The sequence below is a fragment of the Sarcophilus harrisii genome, chromosome 4 (assembly GCF_902635505.1).
Source record: "Sarcophilus harrisii chromosome 4, mSarHar1.11, whole genome shotgun sequence".
NCBI classification, from domain to species: Eukaryota; Metazoa; Chordata; class Mammalia; order Dasyuromorphia; family Dasyuridae; genus Sarcophilus; species Sarcophilus harrisii.
In genome coordinates, this window is record NC_045429.1 from 192,128,257 (window position 1) to 192,143,612 (window position 15,356).

The 15,356-nt window shown below is 34.1% G+C and overlaps 1 protein-coding gene across 1 annotated transcript in view; it reads left to right on the plus strand.

Annotated features, from left to right (window-relative positions):
* The window catches only part of AK9 (adenylate kinase 9), a 116,829-nt gene extending 103,509 nt beyond the window's left edge, over nt 1–13,320 (plus strand). Inside the window, exons 36-41 of the mRNA XM_031964424.1 lie at nt 2,120–2,316; nt 3,411–3,580; nt 5,340–5,438; nt 5,603–5,705; nt 8,522–8,636; nt 12,342–13,320. Coding sequence (XP_031820284.1) covers nt 2,120–2,316; nt 3,411–3,580; nt 5,340–5,438; nt 5,603–5,705; nt 8,522–8,636; nt 12,342–12,544 — 887 coding nt within the window. The 3' untranslated portion in view covers nt 12,545–13,320. The remainder of the gene's footprint in view (nt 1–2,119; nt 2,317–3,410; nt 3,581–5,339; nt 5,439–5,602; nt 5,706–8,521; nt 8,637–12,341) is intronic.
* Nucleotides 13,321–15,356: the final 2,036 nt, after the last annotated feature.

A 15,356-nucleotide genomic window follows, 5' to 3' on the forward strand; every position in this document is an offset into this window, starting at 1 on the left:
TGCAAGAGATATTATGGAGAAAGAAACAACAAAATTTAGAAACTGAGCAGATATGTGAGATAAGGGAAAGTGAAGAATCAAAAAAAGGATACTAAGATTGTGAACCTTGATGACTAGAAGGATGATGGTATGCTGATAAATAGGAAAGTTCAGCAGGTTGAGTATGAGATATCTATTTCTACATGCATGGACAGGTAGTTGGTGATGCAGGAAAGACTAGGGCTGGATATATACAACTCTGGGAATCCTCTTCAGAGAGATGGTAACTGAACTCATGAAAACTGATAAGATCATCAATTAAAATAATACAGAGGGAGAAAAAAAGGTTTTGGGACAGACCATTGGGGAATATCTGTGGTTAGTGGGAATGGACTAGTTGATGAACAACAAAGGTGACTCAGTAGCATCAGACAGGTAAGAGAAAAACCAAGATAAAATAATGTCACACAAAACTAGGGAGGAGAGTGATCAATAGTGTGAAAGGCTGAAGAGAGGTCAGCAAGGATGAGGACTGAAAAAGGGCTTATAACTGACAGATCATTGATAACTGTGGAAAGAGTAGTCTGAGTGGAGTGATGAAGTCAGAAGCCAGATCTCAAAGGGTTGAGAAGAGAGAGGGAGAAGATTAGTAGTATTAAATGTAAATAGCTTTTTCTAGGACTTTGACTAAAAATTCAGGAGAGGTATTGGAAGATATTTTGAAGCTTTGGCTGGGATCTAACTAGATCTTCTTAAGAGCTGGAAAGGACTGGGTAGGTTTAGGCATTAGGAAAGGAACAAGGATTTGGGGAGAGGTTAAGGAGGGAGGATATAGGGGGGGAAATTAACTCTTCAGTCAGATGATCTGGCTTAAAATCCTGCCTCTGATGCTTACTACCTGATCTTGGACAATTGCACTTTCCATCCTTGAGCCATCCTTTCTAGACCTTTAAAGTGAAGGAATTAGACTAGATGACCTCTGACTTCCTAGGTCTAGATCTGTGGTCTTGAATGAATACTGATACTCTGGAACCAACTCAAGTTTCTCTGGAAATGGAACTTTAGGAGGGCTAAAGCAAGGACTGAAGCCCCAGGCTTAGTCTAGGCCAAAAGTCAGAATCTTAGGTAAGAGGAATTTGTGTTTTATGTGTCTAGATTACAGGGAAGGAAAACTTGGAAGAGTTGGTAAACAATTTGCAATCCATACAAAGGTCTGATTATGATATAAGTCACCTTATACATATTGAAAGTATGAACATAGTAAACCTACCATGCACACCCACACCGACATACACACCCATTTGGGAACAGGAAAAGCCTTATTTAACTTAAGAAAGAAATACAACTGTACTTCAAGTAAAATCCAAGCTCACAAGTTCCCTCATTAGGTGTGATGTAGTAACTAAGAGATTGAATGTAGATTTTGTGCATTTAACACTAAATTATTGTTCCAAGTCTAATTTTAACTTCCTAAATCACAACATAAAACCTATTGCTTTGATGATCCTTGCTCAAGCAGTGTAAACTATTCATTGTTGCATATTTGTCAGAAATTATTATTATTGTATTGAGTTGTGAAAACAGTCCTGAACTTTTTCAAAGCAAATGGGCATTTCAGAGTTGCCCTCCCATATGTCAAATGCACAAAAAGTTATATTCTTCCTCCAAAGTATTTCACAAAAAATATCAAAATCAAAAGTTTGTACAGAAACTTACAGATAACCAAAAATTCTCCAAGTGAAATCTAGAAGAATTACTAATAAGAAAAACCTAAGCATTCCATGAAATGGCAGTGTCAAAAATTAATAAGATAGTTTAGGGATAGGGTTTTGATAAATGTTTGCTATGTTATAGTTTTCCACAATAAATAATTATGCAATAGAGTAACAGTTAATTTAGGAGTGCTTCTGCTTATTTTCATCATTATCAGTATCATCAACACAAAGAAATAGACATGTATTTAAATATAACTATTTCAACATGACTCCCTCCAACAACAAACATAACAAAACCTATTGCGTAGGTGTTAGCTCTATCCCCCAAAACAAATATTATAAAGTGCTTCTGCTCTAATTCTAAATTACATGTGAAAAAAATTATACAATGTGTTTTTCTACATTTTTTAATTCATGAACAACAGGGAAAGCCGCAGGCATTAACCAGCTATGCATCACTCCTCAAGAGCTGAATTCTCGACTGGGAGAATTTGCAGAATATTGTCCCGTCAGTTTGGCAGAAAGGGGTGAATTGATTGACTGCTCTATAACCAACTCCCTAGAATTTTCGGCTGAATTCAGAGGACACTATTATAAAATGGCTTCTAAAGTAGATCTGGATGTAAGTATATTCCAAACTCAAGAATTGATTTATGTTTTCCTGATATATACATGTCTAGTTTTTCTCTTTTTTTGTTTTTTGTTTTTGGTCTTAGGATAATTTGAATTTTTTAACATTTCTGGTTAAAGAGAACTCAGGGTGATAATTTGTTCCCTGCTGAGGCTAAGTTCATCATACTTAGACCACCATCTGATACCAAATAGCATAGCAGATGACGAACTAGACTCAAGCCCTGGTTCTGCCCCTCAGTCACCTTGGACAAGTAATTTAACTTCCCTGATTATTAGTTTCCTCATTTGTTAAATGAGAATAATAATACTTGCATTACTTACTTTAAAGGACTATTTTAAACAAAATATTTTGCAAAAAAAGCACTGAATAAACATGAAATATTATTTATCTGTATTCTGTTTAAGATGCAGACCAAAATCTACATAGATTGGTAATCTGAAAGGTAATTCAATGTGTCTGAACTCATTTTTTAACATATAAAGTGAATTTATTTATATATGTATATATATATATATATATATATATATATATATATATATATATATATATACCGGTATTCTCTGTAAGTAGAATTTATCTTTATCTTGTTTATTAGTCATTAGTCAGAAAGCATTTAGTGCTTACTACAGCCAATAAAATTAAGTACCTACTATGTGCCAGGCACTGTGGTTAAGTGCTGGATCTTGCCTATTTAAATGGCAATCACAGAGTAAGAAAACTTGTTTTAAAGATAAGTAATTAATAGCCCAGAGAAATTAAATTACTGGAAAAATTAGTTAATCATAGCAGAGCCAGAATCCAAAACCAGGTTCCAGGTTCTAGAAATCCAATAAATTTCCAATTCCTGCTATTTCATGTTGCCATCCCATTTAATAAGGAAAATGGACAAGAAAAAAAGCTTTAAGCTGGGATTAAAGTAAATATTTCTCAAAGGAAAACAAGTGGAGTTATAATTAATTACTTGTAACTTTGAGAAAATTAATTCCTATTGGAAACTAAAATCAGTAACAAAAGAACCTTAAAAATGTTTATTTTTGTATTTGTTATAAATATTTTCACATCACTTAATTCTTTTTTTACAGAAATTCCTGGAAAACCCAGAATTATATGTGCCTCCATTAGCACCGAATCCTCTCCCACCTCCAGATTTATTACCCAAAAAGCTAACAGTGCCAGAAGTAAAAAACAGATTCCCTAAAAGTGCAGAACTTCAGGGATATTGTCCAATCACTTACTTGGATGGGAAACAAAGGTAAAACTATGAATTTTCCTGGCTAGTAAATTATGTGTTCTAAACAATCTTAAACTATTAATAAAATTTATTTCATTTTTTAATTAAATTTTTATTTTTTATCATCAAAAGTCAGGCTTTTCTTATCATCTTCTTCCTTTTTGCCTATTAAGAAAAAAAAATAAAACAAATCCATTACAAACATGTATAGTCATGTCCACAAAGTACATGTGTGTATGTGTGTGAATTATGTCAATTATACATAACTATATGTCAGTAATATATATCTATATATCAATCTTCTTTGAGTCTCTCATGTTTCTGTCAGGAGGTAAGAAGCATTTTTCATCATGAGTCCTCTGAAATTGTGGCATTAGTCAGAGATATATAGTATTTCAAAGTTGTTTGTCTTTTTCAGTGACATTGTTATTGCATAAATTGTTCTCTTGGTTCTTTTTACTTTATTCTGCATCAGTTCATATTCATCTCCTCGGGTTTCTCTGAAACCATCCCTTTCATCATATCTTATAGCACAATATTATTCCATCATAACCATGACTTTTTCATCTGTCCCCTAACAAAAATTTTCTAATTCATTATTTGGGAGGGAAATGTTTTGTTTCCAATCTATAAAGTTTTATGGGTAACAAAATAAGACTGACTCTATCCTAAAGAAATCGAAGAAAGGAATAAGCCCTATATAGATAAAAATACTTAGAGCAGTGTTTTTTTTTTTGTCATTGAAAAGTACTGGAAATTAAATGTATTGGCATCAATTGGGAAAGAACCAAACAATTATGTAAATAAAAGTAATTATACATCACGGTTTCATAAAAATTTATAAAAAAAGATATTTTCAGAATAACCTGGAAAGATTTATATGAACTGATGGAAAGTGAAGGAAGCAGAAAAAAACAATTTGTAAAATAAAAACATTATAAAGAAAAACAAGTTTGAAAGACTACATAATGAATAAATTGATAAACCCTGATTAATTCAATGACCAATCATGAATCCAAAGGACTAATAATAAAGAATAATCCCCTCCAGTTGACAAAGAGGTAATGAATTCAAAATGCAGAATGAGACATTATGTTTTATATGACCAATGTAGGAATTTGTTTTGCTTGACTAAGTATAATTCTTATGAGGATTTTGGTTTTTTCTTTTCATTGAGGGGAGGAGTAAGATGTGGAAAGAAAATAAATGTTTATTCATAGAAAAAATAATTACATATATGTATGTTTATTCAGATGAATAAACATACATTATGTCTATTATACAATATTCATTCAGATTATTTGATGGATCATTGAACACCTGTAAATACATGTGTATGTCATAAATATATTTATAGTAAAATAAGTCCAGGTCAAAGTTCCCATACCCAACCTTAAGGAGATTGGACCTATGAGTAGCCACTGTAGTTCCATTCTAGGAGAAACAGGGAGATCTACTCTTTAAAAATTTTTTTCTAATTAAAATTTTAAAATAAAATACCCATTTAAATATTTAATTACATACCACTATAGTCAATAAATTAGTCAATAAGGTGACACAATGGCACTGAAGTTAAGAAAACCTGATTTCAAATCTGGCCTCAAATATTACTAGCTGTATAATCCTGGTCAAGGCACTTAATTCCATTTAACTGTAATATGCCAGAGAAGGACCACTCCAGCCTCCTTGCCAAGAAAACCCCAAATGGAGTCATATAGAGTCAGACACAAGCAAAATGACTCAATGTTATACTCAGGATCATTCTTTTTCTGCCTCTCAGATATGAAGCCCTAATTCCTGGAAAGATTGAATATGCTGTGGAATATCGTGATTGTATATACTTTTGTGAGAATGAAGACAAACTGCAGAAATTTTTGAGGTAAATTGGTGAATTTTTTACCCTTGCATTTTGCTTTTTTTAATCTGCATGTTTATATGTGTGTGTAGACATATAAACAGATATATGTATGTACAATATGAGAATGTGGACAAGAGAAGGGGAAGGAAATTATGCAACTGGCCTTGGATATTTTATATTTGCAGATTACCAGAGAAATACTGGAATCAGAAACTTCCAAACAAACTCCCTCCAATTAAGCATCCAATATCACTCACCAGCCTTCCTTTGCCTGGATACTTGGAACAGGTATCTTGTAGTTTCTTGCTTTGTTCTATGTAAATAGATACAAATTAGAGCAATAGAAACATGCAAGTTTCCATTTACTTTTCTTTAAAAATAATTTTTATTTCAGTGGATTATTTGATGGACCAGTGAACTCATGAGTTTGAGTTCTCCTCCCACTATTTTTGGTGATATTAGAGTAGAAAGAGTTGAATTGAAGTTAGTTTAGAAAAAACACTGGATTTGAATTAGATGGCTTAGGTTTGAGTTCCAGGTCTTTAACTCCTTGTGTAACTTTAAATGTCTCTTCACCTTTTTTGGTCCTCATTTTACTCCTCTATATAAAATGAGGAGTTGGAATGTATTAGCAGTTTATCTTTTCATTTGCATTATGCATCATTTTGACTATTTAGTGAAACCTCAATATCTTTTCTCAGTGCAATATTAAATGCATTAAATAAAATACACAATTTTACAAAGGAAACCAATTATAGTTGTTAAAATATTTAAATATATTAATGTTCACAGACCCCAAGAATCTATAGACCAGACAATGTCTGAGGTGTTCCAGTTCCTTGATCTTTGAGCTTACCCTTGCATTTTGCTTTTTTTAATCTGCATGTTTATATGTGTGTGTAGACATATAAACAGACATATGTATGTAGAATACAAGAATGTAGACAAGAGAAGGGGAAGGAAATTATGCAACTGGTCTTGGATATTTTATATTTGCAGATTACCAGAGAAATACTGGAATCAGAAACTTCCTCCATGTCACAAATAAATGAAGAATTAAATTTTAATTCTGAAATATCTTTAATTTTGTCAATGAAATCTCAATTCTTGGAAAGCATTAAATTCAATGGCAAATGAAATTAAAGACTCATACTTCAGTATTAAAGTCTGAAGTTTATCCTTTATTTTATCAATATATTATAATTGTGGTGAACTACTGAGACTTTGGTAAGGGTAGGATTCAGAAGATACCCAGAGAAGGTAAAGTCAAGATAGTGGGATAAAAATAATCTTTACAGCCTAGCTCCCAACTGACCCTTCTCCAACAATCTAGAAAATGCACCAGACTAAAGTCTTACTTGTAAAGCTACCCCCCCCCCTGCTATCATGGACAGTTTAAGGGGATGGAGAAATCTAAGGGTGGGAAGGAAGGAAGGAAGGAAGGAAGGAAGGAAGGAAGGAAGGAAGGAAGGAAGGAAGGAAGGAAGGAAGGAAGGAAGGAAAGAAGGAAGGAAAGAAGTAAGGAAAGAAGGAAGGAAGGAAGAAAGGAAGAAAGGAAGGAAGGAAGGAAGGAAGGAAGGAAGGAAGGAAGGAAGGAAGGAAGGAAGGAAGGGAGGGAGAGAAAGAGAATGGAAAGATGATAGAAAGGAAGAAGGGAAGTAGGGAAGAGAGGACAAAGAAAGGAAAGAAAGAAGAAAAACTGTTTCAACCTGCATTTGAATCCATTAGGTCTCTATCTGGATGTGGACAACATGTTTCATTATGAATTCTTTGGAATTTTGATTGATCACTGTGTTGATGTGAATTACTTTATCTTTCAAAGTAGTTTATCTTTATAATATTGTTAATATGTAAATTTTTCTCCTGGGGCTGCTCACTTCACTTTACACTTATTCCCAGGTTCTTCTGAAACCATCCCCTTTATCATTCTTACACATTATTTCTACATCTGCTTTATACATTTCTTAGAATTCCATCACATTCATATACCATAATTTGTTCAGAAACTTCCCAATCAATGGACATCCCCTCAGTTTCCAATTCTGTGCTACCACAAAAAGAGCTGTTATAAACAGATTTGTACATATGAGTCCTTTTCCTCTTTATTTGATCTCACTGAGGGTATAGGCCTATGTTGCATTTTATCTGAGTTAAAGGAAATGTACATTTTAATAGCTTTTGGGGCATGATTCCAAATTGCTTTCTAGAATGATTGGACCAGTTCATAGTTTCACCAACAATTCATTAAAGTTTCTATTCTTCCTCCAGTGTTTGTCATTTATAGTTTTTTTTCATCTTAATCAAAGACTTAGTAACTGATCGATACAATGACCAGAGTTCCTAAGAATCCTTTCATCCTCCCTCTTTTTTTCTTTCTCTCTTTGTTTTTTGAAGCATAGGTAATAGGGAAATTTGTTTTGCATTACCATACATCTTTGTAATGGGTTTTGTTTTTCTTGCCCTCTCAGTGTGTAAAGAAGCAGGAGGAGGATGGAAGGAAAAGAATTCAGAATTTAAAATAAAATAGAATTGAGTTTTAAAAAATAAATAAAAATTAAAGTTGCCTTTTATCAGTTCAGTGTTAGAAGTTCCTCAAGAGCAGCTCCCTCCACCAATGAAAACGTAGATTAAAAATAAAAACACTTGGGGCACCTGGTTTCACAGTAAATAGAGCTCTAGCCTTGGAGTCAGGAGGAACCCGAGTTCAAATCCAGCTTCATATTTGACACTTGACACTTAATAGCTGAGCAGGTCATATAGACACTTTCTCTGCAATTTACAGAATGAGAGAGTTACCAAGAATGCTCAGAAGTTAAGTGAGTGACCCAAGCTCACACCACCAATAAATATTAGAGGAAAGTCTTAAATTCAGATTTTCCTATTCTACAGCTAGCTCTTCCCCCCCCCCCCATATAGATCAACACTTAATTAAATATATTTTATATCTTTATCATGATAGTGTATTACTCTTGCTCATACTGACTCCTATACTCTGCAAATGCTATTTGATTTAGTAGAGAATAGGCTTTTCCCCCCTGTTTTAACCATAATAATAATAATAAACTGTCTTCAAAAACTCAACAATCTCTGCTTCCTCTCTACAGGGTGCAGCAGCTTCTCTAATTAAAGCAATGAATGAAGTAGGCTGCTTAAAGCCCAAATTCCCCTTCCAAAGTGTAAAGAGATCTGCCTTACTCTACGTAGCATTTCATCTAAAAGGTAAGTATTTGTGTTGGAATCTTCAAAATAAAACAAATCATCTAATGTTAGTATGTAGAGGGGTACATAAGATGCCCAGAAACAAAATTTCAGAGATGTCCTCAGAGGCAACTAGTCCAACTTGTCCTGGAAAAAGCATTTCCCCCTGCTCCCTCCCCATAACATCCCCAATAAGTAGTAGTCTTGACTCAGGTTGCACATCCCCCAAGAAGAGGAACTCCTTATCTCCTGCAGCAGCTCATACCACTTGGGGATCCTTAGGAAGTTTCTCAAGCCTAAATTTGTCCTTTTGTCATTTTTACTCATTGTTCCTACTGCTGGTCCTTCTGTAGCCAAACAGATTAAAACTCCTCTCTCTTCCACATAACTGACCTTCCTATTTATTAAGACAGCTGTCATAGGGTTATAAAACTGGTAAGGCAGAAATCTGAAACAGGAACCTGGATGTTCTGGTTGGAGGTCCATGGATTTTTCCATTACACCAATTATGATTTGCTATTAATTGAGGTAACTAGGCAGCTCAGCAGGTGCAATACTGGGCAAGAAAACCTGAGTTCAAATTTGACCTTAAAGAGGTGACACAGTGGATAGAGCATCAGTCTTGAAGTCAGGAGGACCTGAGTTCAAATCTGACCTCAGACACTTAACATTTCCTAGCTGTGTGACCCTGGGCAAGTCACTTAACCCCAATTGCTTCAGCAATAAAAACAAAACAAAACAAAACAAATAGTAGCTGAATGATCCTGGTAGCTAATTTAATCTGTTTTCCTTAGTTTCCTCAATTATAAAAGAAGGATAATAATAGGACCTCCCTCATAAGGATCAAATGAGATAACACTTATAAAAAGTATTTAACCCAATACCAGTTAGATAGTAGGCACTGTAGAAATGCTTATTTCCTCATCCTTTTCCTTATCTCTTCCTTAACTTTTATATTAAATGTGTAAACAAATATTCTACTTCCACATTTGTAGTCCACTACAATTCCCAGATCTTTTTAGATAAATGGCTAATCATGCTTCCCCCATCTTGTACTAATAAAGTTAGTTTCTCAAACATATCAAGCATAAGACATTATGTTTATCCCCATTAAATATCACCTTAGTAGGTTCAGACCAGTGTTTTATACAATCTGTCAATACATTTTGAAGTCTGAGCCTATCATTAAATTAAAGTCATTTTCTCTAGCAGTGGAGTAACAGGTAAGGGCAAGGAATTTAGAAATAAGTAGTACTGATCATTTTCTTCCATCCATTTCAATTCCTTCATTTATAAATTCTCCCAAATAAATAATTATGTGATAGCTCTGTGTCCACATAGGAAGAAGGAAAGGAAACCTACACACAAGGCTCATGTGTACAGAAGAGATTTATTAAAGGATATTCTTTATACAAGCTGGCAATGAAAGTAGAATATTATAAATCTCCAAATCTACATCCAAATTGAGGCAACAGTATGATAACTTCCTAGATTGGACTGATATGGCTACTTCAAAAATGGCTTCCCAACTCCCCCTCACACTTTTTTAATTTTTTATTATATTTTTATTTTTTTCACACTTTTTTTTAAAAGAAGAAAAATTTGATTTCTGATGTGGGTTGTAAATGAGCTCTCTTTTTCAGGGATTCCAGAATGGTGATTGGTAGGGAATAAATTGCTTTCTTTTATCTCTAGCTCTATGTTTTCTGGTGTTTGAGCATAGTCCCTGGCAGAAGGATAAAAATATAAAATTGGGATGTTTCCTGATTTACTCAAGGTTAACTAACAAAGGGAACCTGAAGAATCTTATCTATGTTATAAAGTGATATTGGGCCATCAAGACTCAAAGGAAATTTTTTCAAAGTTAAAATTGGAGAGGGGGCAGAGTTCTGCTGGTTGTAGGGATAAAAGCAACAACAAGAAGAAATCAAAGATACAAGCCAATTGATAAGAGGTGTCAATTTTTTCCCATGAGTTCAGCTTGTGGCTGTACTTAAGTTGTTCTTGTAGATTTTCCTTCTTAGTATTTTTCTTATGAACAGAAATCATATTCCATAGGAGAGAGAGAATAAACTGTCAATACCTAAAGATACTAATAAAGATCTCATTTATCAATATAGTTATATCTAAAAGGATATATGTACATATTTATATAGTTCTCTAGCAAGCAATATTTATTCATTTACCTTCCTGAGAGTAAGAAAATGGCACTTACACTTATAAATTTCTGAGAGGCAAAACCATGTACACAATAAGAAGGGGGTATGGCACTATAGAGATTGAACATCATAGAAGGCATTACAGTAGTTAAAGTTTTGTTCATTCTATCATAGTCATTCAATTTCCCTTCTCCCTTGATGCCATCAGCAGATATGATAAAAATGTCATCTTTAACTTGTTCTTGTAGATTTTTAGAGAATTTTAGAAGAATTTTAGTTCAAGTAATTCAACCTTTACTTCCTCTGTGTCTTTTTAAGTCTGCTGTCCTAAAACCTAGATTGCATGTTTTTTCTCCTTTTCCATCATAAATTCTAAAAGGGGAAGGAATTACTTCCCCTCAAGGTTTGTATCATTTCCATCCCAGCAACCACTTCCTCCCTGTTTGGTGAGAACTTGGTTCAAAACAGAATTTTCCCTTGTTGGTTCCTCCAACTTTTGAAGAATGAAATGATCATGAAATCAAGTTAAAAAGTGGCGACCTGTTGCTCTTTGGGAATTTTTTAGAAGTTTCAACATCATTCTTCCCAAACTGTAATTATCTTCCTATAGTGTATCTACTAAGTTATACACTTAGCCAGTTTTTTCCTTCCCCTGTCCTTTTTAATCTAAAGCAATTTTGGTTTGATTTGCAAAACACCAAATAAATATATTCTTAAATGCCATTAAGATATTCTTAATATTCTTATTCTTTTATATATTATTATATTATTCTTATTATTATATTCTTAATGGCATTTAGTTCTTTTCTTTCCAGCTACTGCTTTTGCTATGATTTAAACTGTGGATCAGATTCCTATTTTTGAATACCATTTTATTTAACCAGACATTCACCCACCAAGACAGCTTTTTTCTTCTTTCTCCCTTGTCTTCAATCAGCAACAATGATGAAGTTAACTCCAATGCACTCCCACCCACCATGGTCTTTAATTTATACTGCATCAGTTCCTTAGTGCTTTCTAGGTTCTTTTTGGCAGTATCAATCCTTCTTGACATATCTTGGAGGTTATTTATCATGCCTTGAATATATTCCCTAAAGAGACAACAAACTTCTTTGCCATTATTATCAGGTTGACAGATAACTCTCTCAGCTCCTCATAACCAGAAGTATTGTCTATTTTTATTTTGTTTTGTTTTGGGGAAGAGTCATAATAGAGTATCATGACTGGGGTGGAGGGAGGAATAAGCATTTATAAAACACCTACTATGTGCCAGACACTGTGCTGATCATTTTAATGAATATTTCATTTGATTTTTATATATAAATAATGTCAACTATTATTATTATTATTAAAAGGCATATTTAATTAAAAATCACTATCACTAGTTTGCTGATTTTCTAAAATCAAATAACAAATGTATATAGTCAACTCTGAATATTTCATGCAAATGGTGACAGAGGAAAGGGTCATCAGTATTGTTTCAAACATGAAGTTTTCTTGTATCTTTACTCTTTTGCATCTTCAGTTTCACAGCAGATATTTATGGTTTTTGTTTACTTCCCTACAGCATTTAATCCCAAAGGTTCGGAATATTCAAGAAAAAAATATAAGAAGAAGCTGGAGCAGTTTATAGAAAGATGTGAACTCATCCCTTACTTAGGTTCCAAGATGACCAAAAAATACAAGGAACCTCAATTTAGAGCAATTGACTTTGACCATAAATTACAGACCTTTTTCTCTCTTAAAAATGTGAACCCAATCACTGGATAATTTTTTTGACTATTCACACAATGATGCATATTTGATTGTTAGATTATCCTCCTATGGGAAAATCCCCATAATCTAGGAAAAGAATAGATCAAATCTACCATGCTCACCATTCTGTCTTTTTCAAATTACCTTCCTGGACGAGATGATAGTGTTAAAACATGGTACCTGTTGGGTATTTCTGTCTTATCAGAAAGGAATAGGATAGGATTTCATATCAACCGAAGTATCTGTTTTAGTGTCTTAACAAAAGAATAGTCATATAATAATATTACTTGTCAAAACATGCTTTAGAATGCAATTTTAAAACAACCATGCTTCTTTGATTTGTGAGTTTTTGTCCTTTAAAATAGGTTAACAGATCATTAGAGAAAATATTCATTGAATATATTGAAGTTACAAACAAAAATAAGATAGATAAGTTAAAAATGTTAGATTTATTCTCAATCTGTGTGATTGTTTTATAAGCAGAATGAACATGTTACCTTAAAACTTTCTATACCTACTCATGAATAAATATGGAGCAGTTTTGATTTGTTGTTGTTTTTTAATAGTACGACTATCTGCCTATTTCTAATTTTTTAAAAATATGTTTTATGTAATTTATTTGACATAAAGGCTCCATCTTAAGTTTAAAAAATACACACACAATGGAATTTGAAGAGAAAAGTGCTGCATCTTCATTGGGGTGACCAAAGCAGGAAACAATCTGAAACATGAAGAAATTACATTGGGGTTAAAAAAAATATCAATCTATACTGGCTATAAAACCTAAGGCAAAAACATGTAATATTTGTAGGCATCAGTTCCTTCATTTGTAAGATGAGGGAAATGGATCAAATTATCTTAGGATTTCTTCCATCTCTATGATCCTAATAATTTGAATAGTCACTAGAGACCTGTTGCCAAAATTAGCCAAAGAGCCCACAAGATGACCAACACTTTCAGGTAATATTAGAAGTGACAGATTGCTAAATTCTGTCTGCATCCCAAACTTAACTCTTTCCCTAATATCCAAAAGGTACCATAGACTCATACCTGCCGCTTCCCTTCTGCACATCACAAAGTCCAAATTGCAACTTCTTGTATTCCTCAAGTGGTTGGAAATAAATATGACAAAAACAATTATCCACTTATTTTCAATAATCAGTGACTATCCTACCTAGAGAAAAGCTATAAACTTAACAGTAAATATTTATTTAAAAACCTATGTGCTCACTTGCTAACATGACCCAGGATTCCAGCTCAGCCTCTGGGGTTCACTACAGAATGTCTTACTTCTCTGTGTGGGAACTGGACCTAGATCCAAAGCATCTTCCACTACACAGAGACTTAGCACTATACCCTTCCTCAGCAACCCAGTAAGTCCTGCCCGCCCATGGGAATCCCAGGAACTTAACCACTTTAGCCATCCAAAAATGAATTAGGCAGCCAACAACCCTTCTCCTGACAAACAATGGCCATATGAGAAGACCGAAGACCTCTTGATAACTAACATTGCACACATAGTTTTCTACAACAACTTGGACCTGGATCCCTGATCCCTAACCCCCAGGTCACTCGGTCCTGGGCAGGTGCCCCTTTTTGAATTGGCCTTGATCTTATTCTGCTGCCCAACCTGGCCTCCCTGGAGATTTAGGTTTGAAACCCAAGCTCTGGGATGGGATCTGTGCCTAGAGATTAACATTCCAGGGTGATGAACAGTTGCACACCCCAGGCTATATACTGAGCAAGAAGCATGAAAGCATCTGTGTGGACCAATCCCCAGCAGTAGAAAAGTGTCTCAGCTCCAGCTTCCAGTTTAGTCTGAAGTCTAAAGGAGAAGAGCCAAGATTATTGCCTAATGCAATAACCAGGCCAGACCAAAATGAAAGTTTGTAGTTCTGTCACTCTGAAGCAGCAGGACTTTCCAGCTGTGACCAAAGTGACCAAAGCTAGTTGCAGTCTCCATGGCTCCAAATGCAGCAAACCCATGTTGCTCAGAAACTTGTAGAACTCAGACCAGGAGAATAGACATAAGAATTGGACCCTGGATCAGAAGATTTTGGGAATCCTGAAAGTTTGCAAGTCCCTGAGAATGAGAAGTCCCTGAGTTCCTACTCAAAACTTGGTACCCAGAGAAATGAGTAGCTAGACCAGACCAGACACTCCCAACAGAAGTGCTCAGAGTTAAGCCCTAATATAAAGTCCAAAATCAAGAAGTAGGTTGGAAGAATGAGCAAATAAAAAAGAATCTCACCATAAAAGGCTACTCTGGTTACAGTGATGCTCAAGACACAAACTTAGAAGAGAATGACCCTAAAACCTACCAGAAAAGCTTTAAAGAAAAATAGAACTTGGGCATAAGTTCAAATAGGATTCTAGGAAGAGATAAATCAATATTTTGTTAAAGCTTAAAATTTTTAAAATAAATAAAATAAAAGCACTGAAGATAAAATTAGAAAAGAAATTATAGCTGTATAAGAGAATTGCAAAGGAATTAGTAACATAGCATAAGAGATACAAAAGCTTTCCCAACCAACAAACTTTCTAAAAATTAGAATGGAACAAATGAAACTAATGATCTACTAAGGCAACAAGAAAAACTGTTTTTAAAAGACTGCCAATTTTTTTTAATCCTGTTTGTTTGGAGGGGATTGAATACAGTTATTAATTAAAATATTATGCAAGTTAGTAATGATATTTTATTTCTCCCAAATGATCTGGAAGAGACAGACATAATTTATAAGGCATCAGGCACAATTCACAGACTAAATTAGCTTTTATTCTGTAATCTTCGGTATCCCACCTTCCACACGGGAGTTGAGCCACATAG